The sequence below is a fragment of the Pyrus communis genome, chromosome 5, assembly GCF_963583255.1.
Source record: "Pyrus communis chromosome 5, drPyrComm1.1, whole genome shotgun sequence".
Taxonomy (NCBI): domain Eukaryota; kingdom Viridiplantae; phylum Streptophyta; class Magnoliopsida; order Rosales; family Rosaceae; genus Pyrus; species Pyrus communis.
Genome location: NC_084807.1, coordinates 28,644,234 through 28,667,911, shown reverse-complemented (window position 1 = coordinate 28,667,911; position 23,678 = coordinate 28,644,234). Strand labels below are relative to the sequence as shown.

Below are 23,678 nucleotides of genomic sequence, written 5' to 3'. Positions count from 1 at the left end.
ACCGTTGGGCCTTTTTTTTTTTTTTTTTTTTTTTTAATTTTTGGTGAAAAAAACGTGGACCGTTGATCTGTGATCGTACGGTCCAATTTAAAAGTGAAATTTAAATTTTTTTTACCGTTGGAAATCCAACGGCCTACATAAACTAGCCGTTGGAAATCCAACAGCTCTGAGGAGGGCCACGTAGCCCTTTGACAGACTCAGCCCACTTGCCCTGCACCGCGGGCCCCACTGCTGCAGACGCTGTCGGCTACTCGCTGGTTCCACCGCGTGTGTTGCACGCGCCAGCACACGGACCGGCCTCTGGGTCTGTCCATTTTGGGCTGGCCTCTTGACTGGCACGGGCTGGGTGCCAGCCTATTTTCCGGGCTGGAGCTGATGGACACAGTGCCGGGCCATTTTCTTCACTTGGTGCCGGGCCATTGAAGAAGGGCTGGACTTGCTCTAAGAGAATGACAATGCAGCTAGCAACTTCAGTTTCTGCCACTAAACTCACATGCTAGCTTCGGCATGCTGTTCTCTCGCCACCTTGTAAACTGAAGATCTCGTTGTAGCTTTATTTCAGTAATCTTCTTTACTCATCATCAAGGTCATTGAGTACATATATATTTGAGTTATTATGGGTAAAAATGTCGAGGAAAGAAATTCAGATGTGGAGAACCAGGTAGAAGAGAAAACAGACAGGTTCGTACTCTCTCTGCTCTCTACTCTCTTTTTAAGTATTTCGAATTCTGAAATTAGCATGCTCCTATCTGTCTCTCTCAAAGTATAGCAAGGCACCATGATCGCAATAATGTTATTTTTACCATCTAATTGTATCATCTCTTTAATAGAGATGAGACCCCCATGTATTAATGGACGCTAATTCTATTAAAAAGATAATACAAATGATTGTAAAATTAAATTGTAATATAGCACTGTCCTTATTATTTTCCGTTACATGCAAGGACAGGTACTTCTTGTAGCGAACGTCGTCTGAAATGCACCTATATGACAATCTGATTTTTGTCTGATTTTATCTTGTTTAATTTGTTAGGTCGAGGCTCATATTAGGGTTTAGGGTAAATGCATATGAATTTCATTTGTTGCGTGTTTCCCAGAAATGAACGTTCGAAACCAATGGCTGGAAATGAGACGAGTGCCCAAAAACCGGAAGATGAAGGAAAAAATAAAGGACATTTTTACTGTGCATCAGGCGCCTTACCTTCGAATGTGGAACATCATATTTGTGATATCATGTGTATTTGCTGTCTCCATGGATCCTTTGTTCTTTTATGTTGTAATCATCGATCAGGATAAAAAGTGCCTTCAAATGGATAAAACGTTGAGAATTGTTGCTCTTCTTATGAGATCACTCACAGATGTCATTTTCCTGATGCATTTTATATGTGAAAGTTGTGACTCTGTTCAAAAGACAAAATCGGAAAGAAACTCAGGGACTGGTGTGGATGGGCCACCCTCCAAAACAGATACCCTAAAAAATGGACTCTCCGCGGCAGTGGAACAAACCAGGAGAAATTCGAGTAAGACAATGGAAACAAAGCCGAGGACTTCCAAAACGAATAAAAATGGACCATCCGCGGAGGGGGAACAAACCGGGGGAAATTCGGGTGAGAAATCGAAAATCAGAGAGTTGATTCAATATTCCTGGGAAATGGCTCAGAACATGTCGTCGTTATCCATCATATTAGACGTTTTAGCTCTTCTTCCCCTCCCACAAGTAAGAGAAATTAACTAAACTCTGATTTTTGTTTTTGTACGTAGTTTGCTGAAATTGATGGACTTCTATGTTCTAACCCTTTATCTTTTAATTTTCTGCAGCTGCTAATAGTGTTTTACCCAATGAAACGCTCAGGATTTGTGGAACACCAAAAGGTTGTGAATATGTTTCTTCTCGGTCAATATGTTCCGAGGATTTTTCGAATTCACCTGTCGGCCAAGGTATTCAATAGGAGTAATGGGATAAGGGCTAAGAGTCTATTCAACTTGTTTCTCTACATTCTTGCCAGTCATGTAAGTTTAACCTTAATTGTCATTCTATTTTAATTCATTTGTATTATAATTATTAATATTGGATTATGGATGTAGCATTTTTGAAAGTGGATAGTGTTGATGCAAAATATATTAAGCACACAAATTAAACCCTCTTCTGACAATTGTAGCAAAGTATGTAAGTAGGGATCGTTCAAAACCGGGGATTAGGAGGGATTGCTAAACTCTTGAAAACTGACCTAAGAAGTCCAAAACAAAGTTAAAAACACTAATTTGGACTCAAAGAATGAAAAACCAAAGTTAAAACACTAAAACAAAACAAAAACTCAAAACAGCAACTAGAAGACTCAAAACTGCCTAAAAACCACTTTCTGGGCAGTTTTGAGCACCTACACTAATTTGGACGAAATTGGTTGAAAACATGACTCAAAACACTTAAAAACATGAACCAAAACAATTTCTAACTAAATTGAGACTTCAAAGTAAAGGGGGATTTGATTTGGACGAAATTAAAGTTGAGAAAACAGATTGCAAAGTAAAACTGATCTTGAAACGTTTTTGGGGTTTTTAATGGATGATGGACTAGTTAGGGGTTCTTTCTCCACACATGACAAGTATGCAAATGACTCGATTTCCAGTTATTCCTTCATAGAATTATGAATGACAATGCCCCAAATTAACCGTGACATCACTAGTTAATTCTCAAGTTTTCCTTGTGTTATTGAATTGGATGACATCATACGACAACCCAAAGCATTCTTCAAAAGTTCCTTACATGACATCATAATAAAGATACAATCAAAGATCATTACGTTCAATGAAAACTATAAGCATTAACAAAGCACTTGTGACTATGACATCATGACACTTATGCTAGGAATTGAACTTAACGCGATTGTGACTAGCAATCTTCACTACTTGTGCATATAAGTGTGTGCCAATTATGTGAAACAAACTTATATTCTAGCATCATATTCATGCAAGCCAATTAAGTGTCGACCCCTAATTAACAAACACAAATACGTTATTACTCGCACAGTTAAGCCAATTGCATTCACGATTCAAGAACTCATAACTGGAATTTATCAAATCAACTTGCACACATAGTTATGGCTTCGAAATCACCCCTAACCAATAGGGGTTTAGCCACTCATGTTCATAGCAAAATGAAAGGAAAATAAATTAAACATTGAAATCATAAAACGAATTACACCTAGAATGTACCAACGACGAAGCTTGAGCATCCAAGAGTCCTTCCTTCTTTCTCCTTGCTACGGCATAAAGGTGGATGGGATGGTTGGGATGTGTTTTAGGATCAGGGATTATGGAATTGGATGGAGGATAGGCACGGCAAGGTGTAGTGTTTGGTTGGAATTGTGTTTCTAGGATTTTAGGATGTGGAGAGTGGTGTGGCTAGATGAATGGACGAAAATTGGGTGAATGAGTGATTCCCTTAGTGCCTTGCTGCAAAGCCTTATTTATAGGGCTAGGAAAGGTTTAGAACTTAGTTGAAACCAAAAGGTTTTTGTACCAGAAATTCTATACATGAAACACTTAAAGGATATATGTGTGTAGCTTGGACAAGGTAGGAGACAAGGTAGGACGGCTAGGAGACAAGCTAGGACGGCTAGGAGACAAGGTAGGACGGCTAGTGACAAGCTAGGACGGCTAGTGACAAGCTAGGAGACAAGGTAGGACGGCTAGGAGACAAGCTAGGATGGCTAGGAGATAAGGTAGGACGGCTAGTGACAAGCTAGGACGGCTAGTGACAAGCTAGGACGGCTTGTTCTTCCAATACAGAAATTAGGCACCATGTGTGAATAGATAAAGCCTTCTAGAAATAAGGTTTTTAGGCCCCCTTGCAGCTCCCTAACTGAATTCAAGCCTTCAAATTCGTCCATCCTCATGCCTCCATGCTTGCACTATCCAATCTTGGCCCAAAAATGCTCTAGAATGCTCCAAATTGCTTCTTTTTGCATAGTTTGACACTAAAACCTGAAATTGCACGAAAATGACTTTAAACACTAAACTAACTAAGGAAAAACAACATAAATGCATGAGAACAAGCCAATTAAGTCGCATAAAAATGCTCCTATCAAATTCCCCCACACTTAGCTTTTGCTAGTCCTCGAGCAAAACAAAGAAATAAAACAAGACAAAACAAACAAACATAATCTAAACCTTCCAACGTTTGCCTCAGGGATTTCCAATGCACATGATATGTTAAAGATTATCATTCCCACAGATTTGAGTCAATTTAACACTTAAGCACATGCTTAATCATAGTCACTACTTACTAGTTCACAATTAACCAATTAAAACAATGTTTTGAATGTAGTAACATGCCTTAGAGAATTCCTTCTATCCTTAATAGATTTGCACTATATTTTCACTCAGATTTTCTAACTACACACCCTATACTAGTTATATGTGAGAGAATTGATGTAGATATAAAAACGAATGCTCACATATATGTATCACAAAGAACGCAATTTCCGGAGTTAATAGGCATGTTTAGATATGATCTCATGAATGGAATGCTACTACTTAGATGCGAGAACCAGTGACACCATATGCTCATACCAAATTCAAACTCAACAAATTGAAACACATAACACTCAAGATAGAAGTTTAAGGGTTGCAACGGGGCTTGGGGTATTGGTTAACAAAGAAAGGATAGGGAAAACAAACGTTCTTCAAGCATTAGTAAGCAAAGTAATGAAGTTAAGACTTAGAATTCACTTAGTTTGCAGAAATTAACTTAAAAATACAAGGGGAAGACTTTAAACAACTTCTTGGGGCCGAATTCAACTTTTTGGACCCTTTCTTCAACAAACAACACCTTGGAACTTTTTTTCTCATATTGTTCAACTCTTTTCATACTTTATTTATTTATTTTTTTTTCACGAATTTTTCTTTTCTTTTCTTTCTACCCGTGCTTATGGCACATAATTCTCAAAATAAAAACTTCCCCCACACTTGGTTTCTGTCATAAAGGAATTCCATTTGAATCATGCTTACTATACTTTAAGAACGAGGGTATGGATAGTCCTAATCTAGGCTAGGTGAGGGTAATGTGGGTTAACAAAGAAAAGGCTAAACAAGGCTCAATGGGGTTAACACCTAAACATATAATGGAGTAGGGCACACGGCTTTTTGGCTAAAGTGGTGGTCACTACACAACTTCATCTTGAATATGTGTTATGCTAATCAATACCATGCTTTGAATGAAATGGGCATGACTTCTAGTGTTTGGAACTAAATGATGAAACGCCTTCTAAGTAGCAACCAAGCAAAGAATAATGAGATCATGCAACGATTTTAGAAAACAAAGAATGCACAGATTTGAACTCTCCAAATAAACGTTTAGGTTCAAGTCTCACAAGGTTGTAATTTGAGTTCCTTCCTTCAAGCATGTTACAAAAACTGATTTTTTTTTTATTTTTTTATTTTTTTTTTTTATGATTGCATGTGAATTCATAAGTTATAACCACAACCAAGCATAAACATAGAGTAAATCAAACTTTCATCCATGTTAATCACTCTCTTTAACAGCCATGTATTTAAAAACCAAATCCTCATCATTGTGTTGGAAGGTACCCTAAGACACAAACAAACACACAAAAACAACTCTTTTTTGGGTTTTTTAAAACAAATTTTTCAAATTTTTCTTTGATTTTCGGATTTTTACTTCAAAACATACTAAAACACACCAAAACTGCTTAAAAACACTTAAAAACAGCAAGGAACAAGTTTTGAAATAATGGGTGATAAAATCCCACGAATTTGAATGAAAAACACTTAGTTACCCCCCCACACTTAAATCAAACATTGTCCTCAATGTTTTAAGCATAGAATCACACAAAGAAACACACAAACAGCAAGTAAAACAACTAAATAGGCAGATTAGAAGGAATCAACAAAGAGAAGGGTTTAGGAACGCAAATCTGGAATTGGAGTGCTTTCTAGGTCTTCCTTTGTTGAATGGCATGGGTTGCCTCCCAAGTAGCGCTTTCTTTAACGTCTTGCAGCCGGACGAAGAACACGTTCAGGCACCATTGGTGCCCACGGCATGGAGTTGATCTTTGAATGGAAGGTGATACTTGAAATGATCCGGTAATGGTTTAAATTCAAGATTGGGTGCCTGAATCATCAACAACCTATTAGTATAAAAGGAAATTGAAATTGGAGGAGGTGGCTTACCTATGTCCTCCAACAAGAACTCAAGGATAAACACATCTTCTTTGAACGTTTCAGGAACTTTGCACTTGGACAGATTTGGTGTGAGGATTGTTCCTTGTCCTATGTCATAAAATTCAACTTCTTTGGGGTTGTTTGCCTCAAGAACATCCTCTTTGACGAATTCTTGATATTCCATACTTTGCACCTTTGGAAGGGCTTCCAAGATGTCTTTTTCACTTTCTTCTTCCTTGGAATTCATGAACCTGCAAGGAATAGGGACATTGGGTGGAATAGGGTTAGAAAGAATTAAATTTGGAACAACCTTACCTATGGTGGGCGAATTGGGGTCTTGAGGTGGCTGCGGCAAAGGTGTTTCCACCCTTTCCGTGGCTTTGTCCAACTCCTCTTCCTCAAATTGCAATCTTTCGTCTTCCTTGTGATTTGATTGTGATGGTTGAGGGTCCGTTCCAACCTCTTTGCCACTTCCTAACGTGATAGCATTGGTGGTTTCAAATCCTCCCTTCGAATTTGCAATGGTTGAAATAGGGAGTTTGCCTTGGTATTGAAATTGTCCTACGAACTCCGCTATCTGCCCAATTTGCTTTTCCAAGTGATCCAACCTTTTGTCTCGATTTTGCATTGCTTTCTTTTGATTTTCTTGCCCCTGAGACAAATTGGTGAGTAACTTAATAAGCGTATCATTATACAAAGACGCACCTCAATTTGTTTGGGCAGGTTGTATATGAGGTTGTGGTGGCTGCATAGGGCTTGAATATAACTCCTCATATGGCTGCCAATATCCTTCTTGTTGAACTTTTTGAGATTCCCACCATATAGAGTTTGAATGATCACTCCAATCTGAATTGTACATGTTGGAAAACCAATTGTTCCTTGATTGATTATGATCTTGATAACCCCAAGTATTGACATTCTCCCAACTTCTTTGTGGACATAGATTTGCTTGATATTCTTGCCTATAAGGAGCACCAAATGTAGGGACACTTTGCATTGTGGACCCTTTAGCATACAGTGATAACTGACACATAAGATTCGCTATTTGAGCTTGAAGATTAGCAATTGCCATGCCTTGCTTCTCTAGTACCTGAAACAAGAAACAACACAAGATGAAGAATCTGGAATAAAATAAAATAAACGAAAATAAAACAATCCAAGGGATTAGCAAAGTTGCTAATCCCCGGCAACGGCGCCAAAAATTTGATGCAAAATATATTAAGCACACAAATTAAACCCTTTTCTGACAATTGTAGCAAAGTATGTAAGTAGGGATCGTTCAAAACCGGGGATTAGGAGGGATTGCTAAACTCTTGAAAACTGACCTAAGAAGTCCAAAACAAAGTTAAAAACACTAATTTGGACTCAAAGAATGAAAAACCAAAGTTAAAACACTAAAACAAAACAAAAACTCAAAACAGCAACTAGAAGACTCAAAACTGCCTAAAAACCACTTTCTGGGCAGTTTTGAGCACCTACACTAATTTGGACGAAATTGGTTGAAAACATGACTCAAAACACTTAAAAACATGAACCAAAACAATTTCTAACTAAATTGAGACTTCAAAGTAAAGGGGGATTTGATTTGGACGAAATTAAAGTTGAGAAAACAGATTGCAAAGTAAAACTGATCTTGAAACGTTTTTGGGGTTTTTAATGGATGATGGACTAGTTAGGGGTTCTTTCTCCACACATGACAAGTATGCAAATGACTCGATTTCCAGTTATTCCTTCATAGAATTATGAATGACAATGCCCCAAATTAACCGTGACATCACTAGTTAATTCTCAAGTTTTCCTTGTGTTATTGAATTGGATGACATCATACGACAACCCAAAGCATTCTTCAAAAGTTCCTTACATGACATCATAATAAAGATACAATCAAAGATCATTACGTTCAATGAAAACTATAAGCATTAACAAAGCACTTGTGACTATGACATCATGACACTTATGCTAGGAATTGAACTTAACGCGATTGTGACTAGCAATCTTCACTACTTGTGCATATAAGTGTGTGCCAATTATGTGAAACAAACTTATATTCTAGCATCATATTCATGCAAGCCAATTAAGTGTCGACCCCTAATTAACAAACACAAATACGTTATTACTCGCACAGTTAAGCCAATTGCATTCACGATTCAAGAACTCATAACTGGAATTTATCAAATCAACTTGCACACATAGTTATGGCTTCGAAATCACCCCTAACCAATAGGGGTTTAGCCATTCATGTTCATAGCAAAATGAAAGGAAAATAAATTAAACATTGAAATCATAAAACGAATTACACCTAGAATGCACCAACGACGAAGCTTGAGCATCCAAGAGTCCTTCCTTCTTTCTCCTTGCTACGGCATAAAGGTGGATGGGATGGTTGGGATGTGTTTTAGGATCAGGGATTATGGAATTGGATGGAGGATAGGCACGGCAAGGTGTAGTGTTTGGTTGGAATTGTGTTTCTAGGATTTTAGGATGTGGAGAGTGGTGTGGCTAGATGAATGGACGAAAATTGGGTGAATGAGTGATTCCCTTAGTGCCTTGCTGCAAAGCCTTATTTATAGGGCTAGGAAAGGTTTAGAACTTAGTTGAAACCAAAAGGTTTTTGTACCAGAAATTCTATACATGAAACACTTAAAGGATATATGTGTGTAGCTTGGACAAGGTAGGAGACAAGGTAGGACGGCTAGGAGACAAGCTAGGACGGCTAGGAGACAAGGTAGGACGGCTAGTGACAAGCTAGGACGGCTAGTGACAAGCTAGGAGACAAGGTAGGACGGCTAGGAGACAAGCTAGGATGGCTAGGAGATAAGGTAGGACGGCTAGTGACAAGCTAGGACGGCTAGTGACAAGCTAGGACGGCTTGTTCTTCCAATACAGAAATTAGGCACCATGTGTGAATAGATAAAGCCTTCTAGAAATAAGGTTTTTAGGCCCCCTTGCAGCTCCCTAACTGAATTCAAGCCTTCAAATTCGTCCATCCTCATGCCTCCATGCTTGCACTATCCAATCTTGGCCCAAAAATGCTCTAGAATGCTCCAAATTGCTTCTTTTTGCATAGTTTGACACTAAAACCTGAAATTGCACGAAAATGACTTTAAACACTAAACTAACTAAGGAAAAACAACATAAATGCATGAGAACAAGCCAATTAAGTCGCATAAAAATGCTCCTATCAAGTGTTCAAATATAACTCATTTGAATTAATCATGTACAATGTTTGCAACCTAAGTAGGGTTTGAGAAAACTCATGTGGTAGGAATCTTAATTTAATTACAATTGACATATATTTTTTCAATCACAGAGAATATTCTGTATTAATTAATTCTATTCTTATAAAGAGACTAATTATCTAGGGTTTTGTGTTTGCATGTTATGAATTTAGGTACTTTGGAGCTTTTTGGTACGTTTTTTTCTATTCTACGAGAGGTATCATGTTGGTACGAGACTTGTGTAAATCCTAGTATAGATCTCAGAGAATGTACGGATGCTTTCTATTGCAATAGTCGGAGTACTACTGCAAGAAATATAACACTTCTAAACGAGCATTGCCTGTTGGATACTCCAGATGGTGCTTCATCTTCATTTAACTTTGGAATATTTCTTGATTCACTTAAGAATCAAAACACGGAGCGTAAAAAGTTTATCAAGAAGTTCCTTTTCTCTTTCTGGTGGGGCCTGCGAAATCTAAGGTTCACAGTATATCCATTGACAATCAACAATTTCTGGAGAATATGTAACAAATACATTTTTTGGGGTTATCTAATTCTGCAACATTGTCTAATATGATATCATGTACCTACAATATTTTGCAGTAAATTTGGGACGAATCTGACAACAAGTACGTATGTCTGGGAAAACTTGTTTGCAATTCTTATTTCTTTCATTGGCTTGCTACTGTTTTTATATCTCATCGGCAATGTACAGGTTGGTATATACTGAATCCCACAATATATCAGTTTTATTTTTCAATCGTTTTTCTTTAGGTCCCGTGTCGTATACAAATACTTGTGAAATGGTGGGTAAATTCAAAATCCAATTTTGTAAGGTATTATTAAGAATAGGGCACTTTTTAAAAATAGGTACTATTATCTTTTTATTAAATTTGCGATAAAACAGAAAATTTTAAAGAATTGTAATATCTAAATCGTAAGAATTAAATCCCTTAAATCATGCTACATTCAATTTTTTTTACTTATTTAATATATACACATCATATATTTTTTTGTCGACAATCTACCCATATCATATTTTTTGCTTGTGATCTACCTCTTCAAAATTAGTTGTATTAGATTCTATCTTAAATACGTTTGCTTAAAATTGTGTAATCTTGTCATGATATAGATATGTTACGATTGGATTCAAATTAAAAAAAGAGCTTCGTTATTTGGACCTGAACCTAACTGTCCCATTTCAAATTATCTAAGATACGTAAGTTCTTTGGTGAAACATGCCTTTCTGGTATGTAGCTGTTTAGGACATAGGAGATCATGGATCGAGCTTATGAATGAATTCTACTTGTGGTGAGGCAGACTTTAATACAGATGGAGGCTACAAAATCGGAAGAGACAAGACGAAAGATTGGGATAAAGAAGGTAGATGTACGCACGTGGATATCCGTATATAAATTCCCTGATAATATCAAGAAAGAAATCGAGAATAGCATAGAGCAAGCATGGGAAAAAGACAAATATGCTGATGTCCACAACCCATTCCTTATTCTTCCCAAGCAAACCAAAGACCCTGTAAAATGCCATCTTTTCATGGATACACTTAGAACAATATGTTCTTCAAGACTCGATCTCTCTCCATTTCTTAATTGCTTCCATTTTCACAGCAATGTTGTTCTGGTGATAGGTAAAAGTGCTTAAGCACATGGATGAATATGTGTTGACGCTGCTGTGCAACTATCTAAAGCCAATGACGTACAATAAGAACAGCTTTGTTTTTCGAGCGGGAGATCCACTCGATTGTATGGTGTTTATTATCGAAGGGACAATGTGGACCTACGCATCGAGTGATAGTCAAGTTGGGCAAGGAATCTCATCAATGTCCATCAAGCGCCTCGGGAAATGTCAATTTTACGGGGAAGAACTTCTGGATCGGGCATCAGACTGTTTCACAGAACTTCCAATCTCCAGCAAACATGTCAAAAGTCAGACAAAAGTAGAAGCATTTGTGCTCATGGCCAAGGACTTGGAAACTGTAGTCTTCAGATGCCCACTACAGTGGGAGAACGGCGAAAAGAAGGGTTCTCAAGAGGTGAAGGACATGGCAACTTCTACCATAGCAACAACATTCTGTCTCAAGGTTCTAAAAGATGTTAGACCCTACTCAAGCGGAGCGCTGGGGCCTAGCGCCTAAGCAGTTAGGCAGAGTCTAGGCGGATGACATATATATTATAAAGTATTGGAATATAACGAAAACATGGGGATCAAACATATAATGTGTGTTTATTTGAGTGTTTAATAAGTCTCTTACAATTTATTGAAAATAATAAAATGCAAAAGGAAAGTTATCTATTTTCTATCTAAATGAGTTGCAATCTAGGCAGGTGTTTAGACGGGTCTGGGCGGCCTAGGCGGGTGTCTAGGCGGTCTAAGCCAGCGCCTCAGCAGGTCTAGGTGAGTGCCTAAGTAGGTATAAACATGTTTTGAAAATTTTATTGGCCGAATTTACAATTGAAGGCGATGTGATAGTGAGGTTTAATTAATCTTTAATTTAACAATATGGTACTTCACCATTTTTATGCCGACACAGTAGTCCACTGTTCAAAGCCGTTCTTATGTTTTTAGTGGCCTAAGGCTCGAAAGTAAAGATAAGTTTAACGAAAAGCTCAAGATATTATTTATTTTAACGAAAAATTATATTTTTACTTTAAAAAGTTAATCCTGATATTATTCACTTTATCATTTATTTTGTCTTTATTATTAAAACTCAAAGTTTTCAAATCTTTTTCATTAATTTTCCTAAAATAAAATTGAGCACTTTCCGACACAATATTTAAAAAAGGATTTTTATCACAAATGATTTCTGAAATTGACTCATCTCATCAAAATTCAAAATCGATCAATGTGGTCTGTGAAAATGAGTGTTGCAAATCAATATGGTCATTCCGTCACAATTCAATCAAAAATTCTATTATGCGTTTATATGACACATAAATGAGTCCCACAAGTTTAATTAAATATTACTAAGTAATTAAAATATTAAATAAAAAGCAATATTTTTATCTATAAAATTAAAAACTTATAAAATAAAATAAAATAAAAAATGGATTTGCCATTCTGCGATTCCCATCAAGAATCAATCCATAGAAGCATATTGAGCATTTGCACTAAAGCAAAAACCAGAGTTAGACAACCCCTGAATTTCGAGTAAACTCCTTCCATTGAAGCTTTAGAAGAAGTAATGGGCAGCAGATGAAGATCCCAATCCTTCTCAATCGTCGAAAACCAAAGCGAAAGGTTTCTAAACACTTCGTGGCTCGCCGCCGCGCCAATCAACCGTAATTTCCCACCATGAATCTCCAGCAAGCTCTTCAATTGCAGCACCACAGAGCTCAGAGCTTCCTCCGCCACCATATCCTCACCCACCAAATCGGCAATATTTACAATAACACCACTTCCAGCTGCAGAGCAGCACAGCCATTCGACCCACCTCCTCCTCGCTTCGGCTGGTAGTGGGCAAGGCTGCCATGGCAGCCAAGCCTGCGCGAGGAAGACAATGGAAGCAAAAAAAAAAAAAAAAAAATCAGTTTTTATTTTTATTTTGACATAAAAAATATTTTTTTATTATTATTTAAATATTTTAAATATAGATGCTAATATTAGATTAGAATTGTGGGATCCACTTATGTGACATATAAGCACATAACAGAAATTTTAAAGGAATTGTAACAAATGGATCACATTGATTTGTAACATCCATTTTCAAATATTACATTAATTGATTTTTAATTTCAGAGATCATTTTGATAGGATGATTCAATTTTAGGATCATTTGTGATAAAAACCTTTTAGAAAATAAAAAAAAATGTACTTTTTCTATATAACTCTTTTCTGGGCTTATAACCATTTGTTTGATTAAAATAAATATTAAGAATCTTCTTCTAGTATTTCTAGAGTCAAAATCATCAAACACACATTTTTGAAAATCAAGCATTTACAACATATCTTTGTCAATGCACAAGATTGACAATCCAAGCTTTCATGTGTCATAGTTGTCGACCTTTATCAACTTCAATCAGATTACCTATGTGACAGCCCGTTCCGAATTATTCGTACCGTAAGTGTGAAATGACGATTTTGCCTTTGGTGGGTATTTGCCATTTTGGGGTGTTGTTTTGTTGTTTTTGATGGTTGACTCTACAGAACACACACGCACACACACATCCATACCATACACTCCTGTGACCTTTCTCTCTCTCTTCTCTCTCGGATTTCTTCCATTTTCTTTACAAAGTGTACGGACCATTTCGAAGACAACTATTCACACACGGATCTCAAGTTTGAAGGTGGGTTTTGGACTCCTAGCAAGCTCAGGAACTCATACATACCAATTTTTGGACGTGAAACCCTCGAAAACTTGAGAACCAAGGAACCCCGATTTGGTGCACTGTTCATACACACGTGATCGTGGATTTTTTAGAAGTTTCTAAGGTCATAGGAAGCTTTAGAATACTCTCACGAAGCTTGGAGAAGCATTTTGGAAAAAATTGGACGTCAGGAAGGCTAGGAGTGGCGAGTTGTAGGTTTTGCCAAAATTTCATGGCTTCTCTGGCGAGATTCCGTGAATTTCAGGACTTGAAAGTGGTAAGGTTTTGTTCTACTTGTTGTAAGCTTCATTTTGGTACAAATTTCATGGATTTTGGTTGAGAAATGAAGAAGATATGAAGTTTTGAAAATTTTCTAGTTTCCGGCGAGAATTCGAGTTGCAGACGGCGGCGAGACTCACCAGAGAAGACAAGGAATAATTCGTCAACTTTGACGGAATATACTAACGGCGTTACTAACGACGTCAGGTATTTAACGGTATATTCCATTTTTGGACGGAATATTCCCTAACGCCGTTAGGGTTACCACACGTGTGCCAGGCATGTGCCCGCGTGTGGGTGGTCAGAAAATAATTTTAAAAATATAGGGATGTTCATGAGGTTAAGTAGATCACGTTGGTGTATCCAAACACCCCATTTGAGCATTGTATCAGAAGTTGTTACCTAGTTTTGGTTATGTGCTTTAAATTGATATTTTTTTATAGTTGTTTCGCATATAGGTGAGACCTATCCTGAGGACGAGCGCAATCACTCAAGGCTCGGGGGTTACGACCCTTCCACATACCAGTGAGTGGGCTTTTGGTTTTCCGTATATACCTATATACTTGAGCTTTTTCCCAGAAGATGAAATTGAATGTTTATATGTTTTAAATGCCATGCATAATGTTTGCCTATTTTAATTATGCATTAGTAGTTGCATATATTTATGATTGGTACTGCGAACACACAGGTAAGTGCCATGTAAGTTTATAGATTACGGTTGTGAATTAGTGGTTATGTGAGATGTATGGAGAGCTCATAAACCTGCACCCAGGTGTTAGTGCTCCCGCCCAGAGTAAGGCACATTCCTTCACGTGATGTTCACCTCCCGCACCACACGCTCATCTTGGATCCAAGTTAGGTGCACACTCCTGTCGTGCATACCACTTTAGGTGGTTTCGACTCGTAGGTGACCCGCGATTATTCGCACAGTCTTCATGTGATCGTAGCACTTGAACGTATTTATTTACACCCAGTCCTGTCGTACAGACCACTTTAGGTGGTTCCGACTCGTGTGCAGGTATAGTTGTTGAGATGTGGATTTGAGCTTTAGATTCTGCCGTACATGTCACGTTAGGTGACTCCGGTTGACATATATTCTGCATTGATTGACATTACCTGGGTTACTTACATCATATGCTAAGTTAGTTGACATGGCTTACATATATACATATTTGTGAATGTTGCTACTTTGAGCATGGTTGTGATCTATTTATATATTCTATTTTCTGGGAAATTATATAGGTTTTACGGAGAGGGGTTAGAACTTTTGAGAATGAAATGATTTTGAAAAGTATTGTTTTTGCCCACTCACACTTTCTGTTTTGCGCCCTTTCAGGTTCTAGTTAGAAGCGCTTTGGTGGTTCATGAGGACTTGACGGTCGTTCTGACAGAACATCACAAATGTATGATCACCTTTGGGTGTTGTGTAATTAGTATTCGTTCTTCTGGACTGCACTTAGGCTTTTTGCGCTCTGATTATATTTATCACACTTAGTCTCGCACTAGTGTCTTACTTTAACTAGCTTCTTTAGTAGTTTGGTTTTTATTTATTGGTACTTTTATTATTATTTTTGCTTCCGCACTGTGACACACCCCGACCCAGAAAGTCCACTTGGACCCTGAATCGAGCTGTGCTGGCCGACACCTAGAAGGTGACGAAGCCATAAAATGTGATAGTGTATAAAAAGTGAATGAATTTGAATCTAAAAGTGTCTAAATACCAGAGTGCGCTACGAGTGGGAGCGAACCCATTTCACACGCGATGTCAGAGCATAAGTAAGGTACAGTAGTGTGGGTAAGAATCATACCCTCAAAAATATCCATCAATACTAAGATTCGCCACAGATTCTTGTCGATACAAACTCAGCAGTTAAAACCTGGAGGGCACCAAACAGAAGGTGTGAGTAAGCAATAAAACCAAGCTTCCCAAAGTTACTACCTCTCAAAAAGTAATGCCCCTAAATGTAAAACCCGTATCGTTTTCCATAAGACAGTACAACATATATACATATATCCAAACCATACTCAGAAATGACCAAAACCACGGTTTGCCATCAACTCCACCATACATTAATAAGTAGGCCAAATGAACTAAATCAATACAAAGTGATATATCAGTCAGAGTCATCTAAAATGACTTGTACATCTTATCCATATCTCATCAATCATGGCTAGCATATAAGTCGGAGTCACCTATAGTGACCTATACGACTTATCCATATCTCATCAATCATGGCTGGCATATAAGTCGGAGTCACCTATAGTGACCTGTACGACTTATCCATATCCCATCAATCATGGCTGGCATATAAGTCGGAGTCACCTATAGTGACCTGTATGACTTATCCATATCTCATCAATCCTGGCTAGCCAATAGCTCAATAAGTATACCTGCACACGAGTCGGAACCACCTAAAGTGGTCTATACGACAGGACTGGGTGTAAATAAATACGTTCAAGTGCTACGATCACGTGAAGACTGGGCGAATAATCGCGGGTCACCTACGAGTCGGAACCACCTAAAGTGGTCTGTACGACAAGACTGTGCACCTACCTTGAATCCAAGATGAGCGTAAGGTGCGGGAGGTGAACATCACGTGAAGGACTGTGCCCTGGCCACGGGCGGGAGCACTAACACCGGGGTGCAGGTTTATGAGCTCTCAATGCATCTCAATATAACATGTGCAACTCATGGCAACCAGTACGACAGTATCGAAGTTGCCTAACTCATAACTGTAGTCATGCTATAACGCAATCGATTCAACTATTACCATAAACTCACCTGAACTTACCTGGGTGTCCTGAGTTCACCTTTGCACTTGAAAGCATTCCCAATAATTATATGCAAGTAATATACATATGGATATATCATGATGCAATCTACTACTTAACCATGTCGTAGCATTTTCAATTATAAACAATATGGTGTGAAGTGTACAATTAGTAACGCCCTACTCCCAAACTACTTATTTTCAGGGATAAGTATCCATGACAACCCAATTAACTCTAATTTAACTAACTAATTCACAAAACTAAAACTTGCCTTTACAAATTTCTTTCGCATTACTCAATTTCCCAAGCAAGGCTTTTGTCTCAAATATTTTATGGCTGCATCTAATGTCTCGTTAGACTGCCTACGTACCCTAAACAGAGATCAAGTCATTCGTAGTTCATATAGTACTTCAAGCATTCACAATAAATATGTATGAAAGTAATATGCCTAATCAATTTAAAAGTGTTGATAGAACTCTCAATAATATGTACGATAAAAAGGAAAAGATGCACTCACCTGGAGTTCACGCTATGATTCTCTAGCGCACGCATCGAGGCGTCCTGAATGATTGGTCCCTGTGACCAATTATCAAATCACATCTGAGAACTCTTATCCGTAGAATATGTAATTCACATAAAACACAACCTCAACGACATTCTAAAATAGTTTGATACCCATTGACCACAAGTCAACCGTCGATCAAAGATCGACGGTAGGGTTTACAACCCTGTATAACTTGACCCGGAAGATCCGCATATCCGATTTCCAATCCGCAACTCCCAACGATCCACAATATGTTTCTAGAATAACATATTAAAATTTCATTACGATCCAACGATCAGATCTCCGCCAATTGCCTAAAACAAGTGGCCGTGAACATTTATTTTACTAACTTACAAATCCAATTCAGGAAGATCCATAAGTCGGATTCCCGATCCGTAAATTCCTATAATCTTTAAATATTACGTATTATAATGTATCCAATTTTGGTGACGATCCAATGGTCGGATCATCGATTCACATTTTATCAAGTAACGTATCGTAACGAATTTAGGTTTCAACTATCAACCTATGTCATTCAAATGACAAAACTGAATTCAAGACATTTGACATAGCCTAAAAATAGCATTGGCGGCCCACTGGCCACGCTCCGCCGCGGGTGGCGGTCGGCCGCCCCGACTCGCCGGAAAATTCAACTATTTCCAAAAATTCTCAAACTTCACAGAAATGAAGATCTCAGTGAGTGGAGCAACTTTCATACCTGCCACGAAGTCCAAAAGTGGACGGAAGATGGTTAATTTTGCCCACGAAGCCGGCGGGTGCCTAAAACTTCCCGACATCGATTCGTCGTCTACGGTGGTCCAACGGGGTCAAGGTTGGTTGGGTTTTGCTCCTGGGATGATGGGCTACAAAGCCCAAGTGGTGGCATCGGCCATTGCTTTGCCGATTTGCCGGAAAATCGAGAAGGGTGGCCGGAGCACCATTGATTTTCGTCAACTTTCGTGGCCTCAAACCGCCTCATACCATGGTTAATCAAGGTGGTTCTTGGGTGGGTTTTGTAGAGGGGAATGAGAGCTTCAAGATGGTGGTGGTGGCATCGAAAAAATCCACCGGAGTTGGCCGGAATCGGCCTTGGAAAGTGGGTGGTCGCGAGTGGGAAAAACCCACGGGAAAGCTGGGATTTTTTTTTTCTTTCCTTTTTCTGATTGGGCTTCACCTTAAATAACCAATTTCTGATTGGGGATTTAATTTAATCAACACTAAACCTTGAATAACTAATTTCGAACGTCCGTAACTATACCGTTATAATCCGGACTCGCAAACGGCTTTCGCCTATGTTTTCACATCCACGAGTATTACGAGAATATGTTAAAAGAATAAGTCATACGTCTCTCTAGACGATGGTTAACAGAAGTCAAAGTCCTTGCCTCTAGGGCAATTTCGTAAATTCACGCTTTTTAAATAAAATAAAAACGTAAAATTTGGAACGGGTTGTCACACAATATGCACATGGCTACGTCACCCTCACGTGACGGCCAACACGCCTTGATTTCGGTCGATGTGTGTCAACCTCTTTCTTAGTTTCTTATATCATAAAAGAACTAAAACTAGGTTGGGAACTTATTTGAAGGGAGATTGAGAAGGAGAGAATAGAAAAGAAAAAAAATGGGGGAATGTTGTTTGCACAATAGTTTTGGGAAAGAGATAGGCGCAAGATATAATTAACCTTTTTTTTTTAATTTCTAGTAAGGCTTAAATGTTAAAATGGTCTATATATTTTAGTCATTGGATCAATTTAGTTCCTATGTTTTCAATTTGGTCCTTATGTTTATCTCCGTTAGCCAATTAAAAACATTTCCATCTAATTTCTGTAAAAAAAAAAAATAATTATTATAAACTTATTTATACAATTATAATTTATATGATTTAAATATTAAAAATTAAAAATATTAAAAATTAAAAAAATTTTATTCGCCTTCCAATTAAAGTCGTTGAAATGTTTGCTTTTAATTTGGGTCTTAAAGGTATTGTTCTCGATCACGACGTAAAGGGAGTGGTGGTGGCTGATATTACGTCTATGGATGAGTGTTGGGGTTCAGAGGGTTGTATCATGGAGAATATACAAATGTTGGGAAAACTTTTTGAATGTTTGTTCATGAGCTTCGAATGCTATAGCTTATGAACTAGCTCAGCATGCGGTTCGTGTTGATGATTTTAAATATGGGATTGTAGAGGAGCCTAGTTGGCTCTCTCCTCTTTTATTGTCTGATTTGCTTGTTGATTCCTCATGTTAATGAAAGTCATATTTTCATAAAAAATAAAATAAAATAAAAATTCTATAAATATAAAAACAAAAATGGATTGAAGGTGGACCAAGCTAGACCAGTTCTGGTTTACTTGTCCTACAACTAACCTAAGCAGCAGCCCAATTTTCCATAATCATATTACGTTTTCTCCCATATTCTAACAACATGAAAGAAGTTTGGAATAACCACACCATTTCATCCATCCCTTGAAAACTCGAACGTCTTCAACGATGAAGACTAAGTATGTCGTGAATCAAGATCAATAAAAATAAACTATGAAATTGATGTAAGACTAAACCTTCGAGTCGACCAAACTAAATGTGCAGAAACTTGAATAGAGAATATAAAAAGGAAATCATAAATTTCACACAGAATGTGGGTGTAAGGTATGTGAGGTGTATGAAAATAAATTTAATTTAAAATGTAAAGGTGAGGTGTATTAATGTCACATCTCGATCCGGGCCCCCACCACATCTCAATCTCAACTCCGTCGTAGCACGATATTGTCCGTTTTAGGCCCCGATCACGCCCTCACAGTTTTGTTTTTGGGAACTCACACGAGAACTTCCCAGTGGGTCACCCATCATGGGATTGCTCTCGCGCGCTCCTCGCTTAACTTCGGAGTTCCTACGGAACCTGAAGCCAGTGAGCTCCCAAAATGCCTCGGAACCTGAAGCCAGTGAGCTCCCAAAATGCCTCGTGCTAGGTAGAGATGAGAATATACATATAAGGTTTAGAGGATCCACTCCCCTGGACGATGTGGGATATTACAATCCACCTCCCCTTAGGGTGCCGACGTCCTCGTCGGCACACATCCAACCAAGGATTGGCTCTGATACCAAATTGTCACATCCTGACCCGGGTCCCGGCTCGGGCCCCACCACATCCCGAGCCTGCTCCACCACCATAGCACGATATTGTCCGCTTTAGGCCCCAACCACGCCCTCACGGTTTTGTTTCTGGGAACTCACACGAAAACTTCCCAATGGGTCACCCATCATGGGATTGCTCTTGCGCGCTACTCGCTTAACTTCAGAGTTCCTACGGAACCTGAAGCCAGAGAGCTCTCAAAAAGCCTCGTGCTAGGTAAGGATGAGAATATACATATAAGGTTTAGATGATCCACTCCCCTAGACGATGTGGGATGTTACAATTAAGGATGTAGGATAGAGTAAACAAAATGTAGTGTGTGTGTGTGTAAAACAACCTTTTTTTTTGCTAATAATTTTGGAATCAGTTTTTTTATAATCTATGTTGTTTGATTTTTGCAAACAATTTGATGTTAAAAAATTTAAATTCTGAACAAAAGAAATTGTTGAGAAAATTGAATATTTTTATGGATTAGTGAACAAATGGATGAGTATTTATAGAGTGTTGGCGAGTTTGAGTGTTGGATGTGATTTGTATTAATTAATGATGTTATTTTGATAGTTGGATTTAAATTTGGGATTCTTTAGATAAAGGTCCATACAACTTGTAATTTTTAGATTAAAACCCACCTATCTTTAAACATCTAATATAAACCCAAAACTCAAAATTTTCCCACATGAGAAATTAAATGACCCATTACTTCAGATAATTTACAACATATATCACAACACTTCTAACGTTGCTCACACACACAACCCTCCAATTTTGGCTTCAATCATGCCCACATAATATGGGCATTAAATTCTAATTACTCCTCATGACGTTTTTTCAACCTCTTATAATTATATGCATTTGAAATAAAGTAATATTTTTATATTTTGTAGGTAAACCATTACATATATATATATATATATTCGTCACATTATTATTATGGTGTGTAGACATAATTTATGTGACAACCCGTCTTACGTTTTATAAATTTTAAAAGTGTGAAGTGATGAAAATGCCCTAGAAGCAAGGATTTTGATTTTCGTTGGCCATTGTTTAGAAAGATGTAGAGTATTTGCATAGTAGTCATTGCCACGAACGTATAGGCGAAAAATATTTGCGAGTCCGAATTATAACGGTATAGTTACGGACGTTTGAAATCGTTCTACTAAACTATAGGTTTTGAATTAATTAAACTCCCACTATGTGGGAATGAGAACCAATAAGAGGCTTGGTTTCAGGCCAATTAGGTATGTGTTGTTGAAGGGACCAATCAAGTTAAAAGAGTAATGGACCAATCAGAAATTAGGGAGGAAAGAGGGACCAATCAAGAAAGGAAGAGAAAGCTCCTAACTTTCCCTTCGACCCGTACACTCGCGCAACGACCCAGTTCGACTCAGAGTGATTTTGGTCATCTCCACCATTTTTTTCAAGCCAACTACACCCATCCATCACCTGCAGCCTCTTTCACAAACTCCACCGGAGCATTAGAGGTGCTCGACAACGATTCCTCCATTTTGGCAAGTTTCACTACCCAGCACTACCCTTAATCAAATTTCCTTGAGCCCAGGAATAAGACTCAACCAGTGGTAGGGGCGTTGGAACACTGAGGAAGGAGAATCGAAGAACACCCACCTTAGGGTTTCCGACGGGTTTGAGCTAAATTGGGGCTTTTCCTGGTCAAATTAGACTTGGCCACATGTGCCGATTGTTCATGACGCCTCGATATTCATGCTAGGGAGTTATAGCGCGGACCACAGGTGAGTGAGTATTTTCCTTTTTATAGTATACGGGGTCACTAATGAGCTAACTACGTCCTTTAATTGTATACAGGGCGTGCCAACTCGTCGACCGAGCTCGGCCGAGGAGTAAAATTTGTTGATGTTGCGTTGAGAGCGTTGCTAACTTCTTGATCTTGCAACTGCAGCCGAGGAATGAACAAGTCTCGGCCTTCGGGTTTTAGAGCCTGAAGACAAGGCTGCTAATTCTGTGAAGTTCAATATCAAATTCGACTTTCAATGTGCCGAATGTAGTAACTTGTAACACCTCACTTCGCCGAAAGACTAATGAGATAACCTCTGCCAATAAGGATTCGAAACCCCTTCTCGACCGAGACTTGGATAGGTAACCAGTCGGCCTCGGCGCAGTGCTGTTTATCCAAACTGAAGGTGCTCTTTGGTTTGCTGATTCTACGGAAACAATGTTGTTTATCCAAACTGAAAATGTTCACCGGTTGCCTTCATAGTGTTATTTATCCAAACTGAAGATGTGTTGGTATAAAAAGAAAATAAAAAAAATTTCAAGATGTTTGAGAGATTTTACGCAGTGCAGTTGTGGGTTGAATTGGAGGTGGCTCGAATAATGCACCAAGTCTTGTATTTATAGTATTCATATTTTCTGCTTGGCAAGGTGTGATAATATTGTAGAGTCTAGCTGCAACTCAAACTCGCGGAGCAAAAACTGACCTGTGTCAGAGGCCTGTCCTTCAAATTGCTTTCCGTGGCTTTAAACCTATCTAGAGTTCTAGGCTTATCACATCATAGTCAGAACTCCCATCAATGCCTTGCTTTATCCCATTAAAACTCCCAATGCAACTATAAAACTTTCTTTTCCATGATATCTGTTCAGGTGCAACCACGCATACAATGTGAATTGCAAATCCAACTTTTGCACGGCAATACTCTTCAATCTCATCCATATCTCCTTATAGTCCCATTTGACCAACATTTAATTTGCACGTAAATTGTTGCTTAACCATAATAGAGTCTCAAAGCTTTGAGATATAGTTTGCATCTCATTTACCTTATATAAAAATAATTTTTTATTAAAAGATAATTATTATGATAAAACCATAATAATATCATTTTTTAATAACAAAATTATCTACACCTTTTCATCCGTCGATTTGAAACTATGTTCAACCAACGACTTCGATTGCTCGAGACGATAATGTAAAATCGGATCCAAACAATATCTCTTTCTCTCTAGTTGGCTTGCTACTGTTTATATTCTCATTGGAAACGTGCATGTTGGTATATTGAATCTCTCTATACATTAACTTTCAACAATTTTTCCATGTTTGGGAGTTGGGACTGCGGAGACCGTTCTGAGTATATTACGTGATTGTTTGATTTGTGGCGAGTCAGACTTTTATGCAGACGGAAGCTACAAAAACAGAAGAGATGAGACAAAGAGCTATAACAATAGAGGATGCTTTAAGAGACCAGGGGATGAG

At 38.2% G+C, this 23,678-nt stretch overlaps 1 protein-coding gene across 1 annotated transcript; it reads left to right on the top strand.

Annotated features, from left to right (window-relative positions):
• The first annotated feature begins 616 nt into the window (after positions 1 to 616).
• On the top strand, positions 617 to 11,553 carry LOC137734566 (cyclic nucleotide-gated ion channel 1-like). Its single transcript, XM_068473806.1, has 9 exons — positions 617 to 681; positions 1,034 to 1,058; positions 1,193 to 1,416; positions 1,549 to 1,717; positions 1,819 to 2,014; positions 9,575 to 9,881; positions 10,005 to 10,116; positions 10,722 to 10,968; positions 11,045 to 11,553. Exons 1-9 carry the CDS (start codon positions 617 to 619, stop codon positions 11,551 to 11,553), a joined length of 1,854 nt encoding a protein of 617 aa, XP_068329907.1.
• The last annotated feature ends 12,125 nt before the right edge of the window (positions 11,554 to 23,678 follow it).